The 3,399-nt window shown below is 37.5% G+C and overlaps 1 protein-coding gene across 1 annotated transcript; it reads left to right on the forward strand.

Moving 5' to 3' along the window:
- The first annotated feature begins 231 nt into the window (after window positions 1-231).
- LOC140452948 (uncharacterized) lies at window positions 232-906 on the forward strand. Its single transcript, XM_072547264.1, has one exon. The coding sequence runs from the start codon at window positions 232-234 to the stop codon at window positions 904-906; it is 675 nt and encodes a 224-aa protein (XP_072403365.1).
- The last annotated feature ends 2,493 nt before the right edge of the window (window positions 907-3,399 follow it).

Below are 3,399 nucleotides of genomic sequence, written 5' to 3' on the forward strand. Positions count from 1 at the left end.
GAAAAACCCATATTGATAGCAACTATCAGAAAAATCCAACCTTATTTGCAGAACCTATATTCCAGTAAACTTCTTCCTTGCCATGAATATGACTTGGAACTACAACTTCAACCATTAGGAATTCTGAATGAAAATATTACAAAAAATGAATTCAATCTTATGAATTTTGTGAACTTAGTTAAAAAATTCCATTCATACAAAAAATTCTTTACAGATGGCTCAACGGACACAATGGGAAATGCGGGATTTGGTGTTTTTTCCCCAGATATAAACTATTCATTTTCATCTAAACTACCCAATCATACCCAAATATGTACAGCAGAGGTTACTGCGATCTATCATGCAGTCCAAATTATACGGGAACAAAATATCACAGAAGCCATTATCTTTTCTGACTCCAAAAGTGCACTACAAAAAATTAAAAAAACAGGGTTTTCTAAAGACACAGAACATATATCGTATTTAACGAAAAGAGGAATTATCCTAGCAAGGAACAATAATATCAAAATCTTACTAGCATGGATCCCAGGACACACTGGTATCACTGGAAACTACAAGGCCGACCAACTTGCCAATATAGGTCGTTCCCTGAATATTCCCATGAATATCAAGCTAGAGTTTTCAAATTTCACACCTTACTTGAAAAGAGAGATTTGGTCTAATTGGGCAGCTGAATGGTACGAAGGATATGGCACAAGCAATTCATTCTATGCCAAAATTAATAAACGAATCCACACACTACCATGGTTCAATAAATTCGCATATATCAGTAGGAGACATTTAACTACAATCATCCGTATGAGAACGGGCCATTGCTCATCCCCTCTTCATCTATTCAGAATTGGAGTCAAAGATGATCCTTATTGCGAATGTGGCCAAGTGGGAGGATTAACCATAATTTTTTAGAATGTCGCTTAAATCAAAACCCACACTTTGACTTGTATGCCGAATTAGCTAAAACTAAACTTCCCACCCCCATAAATATTTGTACAATTCTCACAAATATTAATGAAAATACAATCAACACCTTATGCAACTTTATTTCTACCTTTAATATTAAATTATAAACTATGATATTCCTTCTTTCAGTCCTGGGTGCTTCTACCTTATCCGTTGGTAGCATTTCTGGTGTGTGCAAAGCTTGGACGCTACCTCCGAGCGAGAAAAGTTTATACCTTTGTTGTGTTGTATTACTAATATATTAGCCTGTGAAGAAAAAAAACCAGCACAAGTATACATGTAGAATAACCTAAAACAAACAAAGGAAGAATATAAGTGTAGGTAGACACTGATTGCTGAAGCAAGACAAAAAGTGTCTACCCTCGAAGTAAACTGGGTAAATTGTCTAGAACATAGCCCAAACAAAAAAAAATAAGAAGAAGAAGAATTAGAAATAGTCGAAATCTTACTAATATTAAGGCAATTAAATTACTTTATTACACTTTTGTACGCTGTAAACTGGAATATGCCTCTGTCATTTGGTCACCTTTTTATGATGTACATATCCAACTTATAGAGCAGGTGCAACGTAAATTTTTAAAATTTTTGTCTTTCAAAATTAACGGCATATATCCCAAGAGGGGCATCAGAAATAGTGAGTTGTGTAGCGGTTTGGACGTAGTATCATTAGAATCTAGACGAATTAATGCCTCCCTAATATTCCTGTACAAGCTACTACATAATCTCATTGACTGCCCTGATATTCTTCGACAAATAAATTTTAACCTTCCATCTTATCCAGTGAGAAATTCGATTACGTTTAGAATTACACAAGCTAGAACTAATCTTATGTTAAATTCTCCTCTATTTCTCATGTGCAACTATTATAATTCCTTAAGTGCTTACTGCGATATATTTCACTGCAGTTAAAGCAGCTTACTAGGATGGCTGAGATCTACCTAGGTGATTGAGTAGTTTCTTTATGTTAAGGTAAAATACTCGAAAAATGTGTTATTTAGTTAGTACTTATGAAATTTAGCCATACAGCTCACACTCCCTCTAAGGGGAAAATTCACTCATCCCAGATACCTACAGTATCAAAAGGATTGAGCTCTAGTGGGACTCTTTCCATGTTATCGAGTCCTAGGTGACTTGGTATGTCGGTGTATCATCATTATTATCCAGATTTAGCCATACGGCTCACACTCCCTCCAAGGCGAAAATTCACTCATCCCAGATACCTACGGTATCAAAAGGATATATTATTATTATTATTATTATTATTATCCAGATTTAGCCATACGGCTCACACTCCCTCTAAGGGGAAAATTCACTCATCCCAGATACCTACGGTATCAAAAGGATTGAGCTCTGGTGGGACTCTTTCCGTGTTATCGAGCCCTAGGTGACTTGGTATGCTGGAGTATCTCCCAGAAATTTTCGTACACATCTGGACGTTGAGAGTAGTACAGCTTTCTGGATGGTCTTGTAGAGATGTTCATTCAGACCTAGCTTTTTTATGTTTTCGAGGAGGTTTTTTGGAATGACTCCAGTAGTAGAGAGAATAATAGGTATTGTCTGGGTACTTTCCATTCTCCACTGTCTTCGTATTTGAATTTCCAGATCCCTGTATTTGGCGATTTTTTCGTTCTGTTTAACACGAAGATTATTGTTGTTGGGTATCGCCACATCAATTAATGTTGTTTGTCTCTTTAGTTTATTAACAAGTATGAGATCCGGTCTATTATGTGCCACTGTTTGATCTGTGAGCACAGTGCGGTCCCAGTATAGCTTGTAGTTGTCATTCTCAAGTATACTCTCAGGAACGTATTGATAATATGGAAGATGGTTTGTTTGAAGAAGTCCCAGTTTGATAGCTATCTCTTGATGAATGATCTTTCCTACTGAGTCGTGCCGTTCCTTATATTCAGTTGCAGCAAATGCCTGACAGCCCCCGGTAAGATGTTGGATGGTTTCCTGAGCTTGACACCCATATCGGCATTTGTCATTTTTGACCTGAGGGTCTTTGACGATATATTTTAGGTAATTTTTGGTTGGTATAACCTGATCCTGAATGGCCAGTAGTGAACCTTCTGTTTCAGGGAACATCTTTCCTGATGTCAGCCAATAGTTCGACGCTATATTGTCGACATGGTCTTGACTGACCTCATTGGGATGTCGCCCGTGCAGAGGTTTACCCATCCAGATGCGCATTTTTTCGTCCTTATTAAGATGGTTTATGCGCATTTCTGGTTCCCTCAGTTTGATCGGTGTTGTATCCTCTACTGCGCAAATCGCGCGATGTAGAGTAGATGTCTCAGCCTGCACCTGAAAATAAGTTCTTAAATTAGTAATTTGTTTTTCTAGTTGCTCACTTATATCCATAAGCCCTCGTCCTCCTAAATGCCGCGGTAATGTCGTTCTTTCTACTGCACTTCGAGGATGGTGTTTTTGTGCCTT

This window comes from Diabrotica undecimpunctata, chromosome 11, assembly GCF_040954645.1.
Source record: "Diabrotica undecimpunctata isolate CICGRU chromosome 11, icDiaUnde3, whole genome shotgun sequence".
In the NCBI taxonomy this organism is placed as follows: domain Eukaryota; kingdom Metazoa; phylum Arthropoda; class Insecta; order Coleoptera; family Chrysomelidae; genus Diabrotica; species Diabrotica undecimpunctata.

What these genes read in the sequence shown, in the direction of transcription:
- LOC140452948 (XM_072547264.1), top strand. Translation starts at nt 232, where the DNA reads ATGGGAAATGCGGGATTTGGTGTTTTTTCCCCAGATATAAACTATTCA.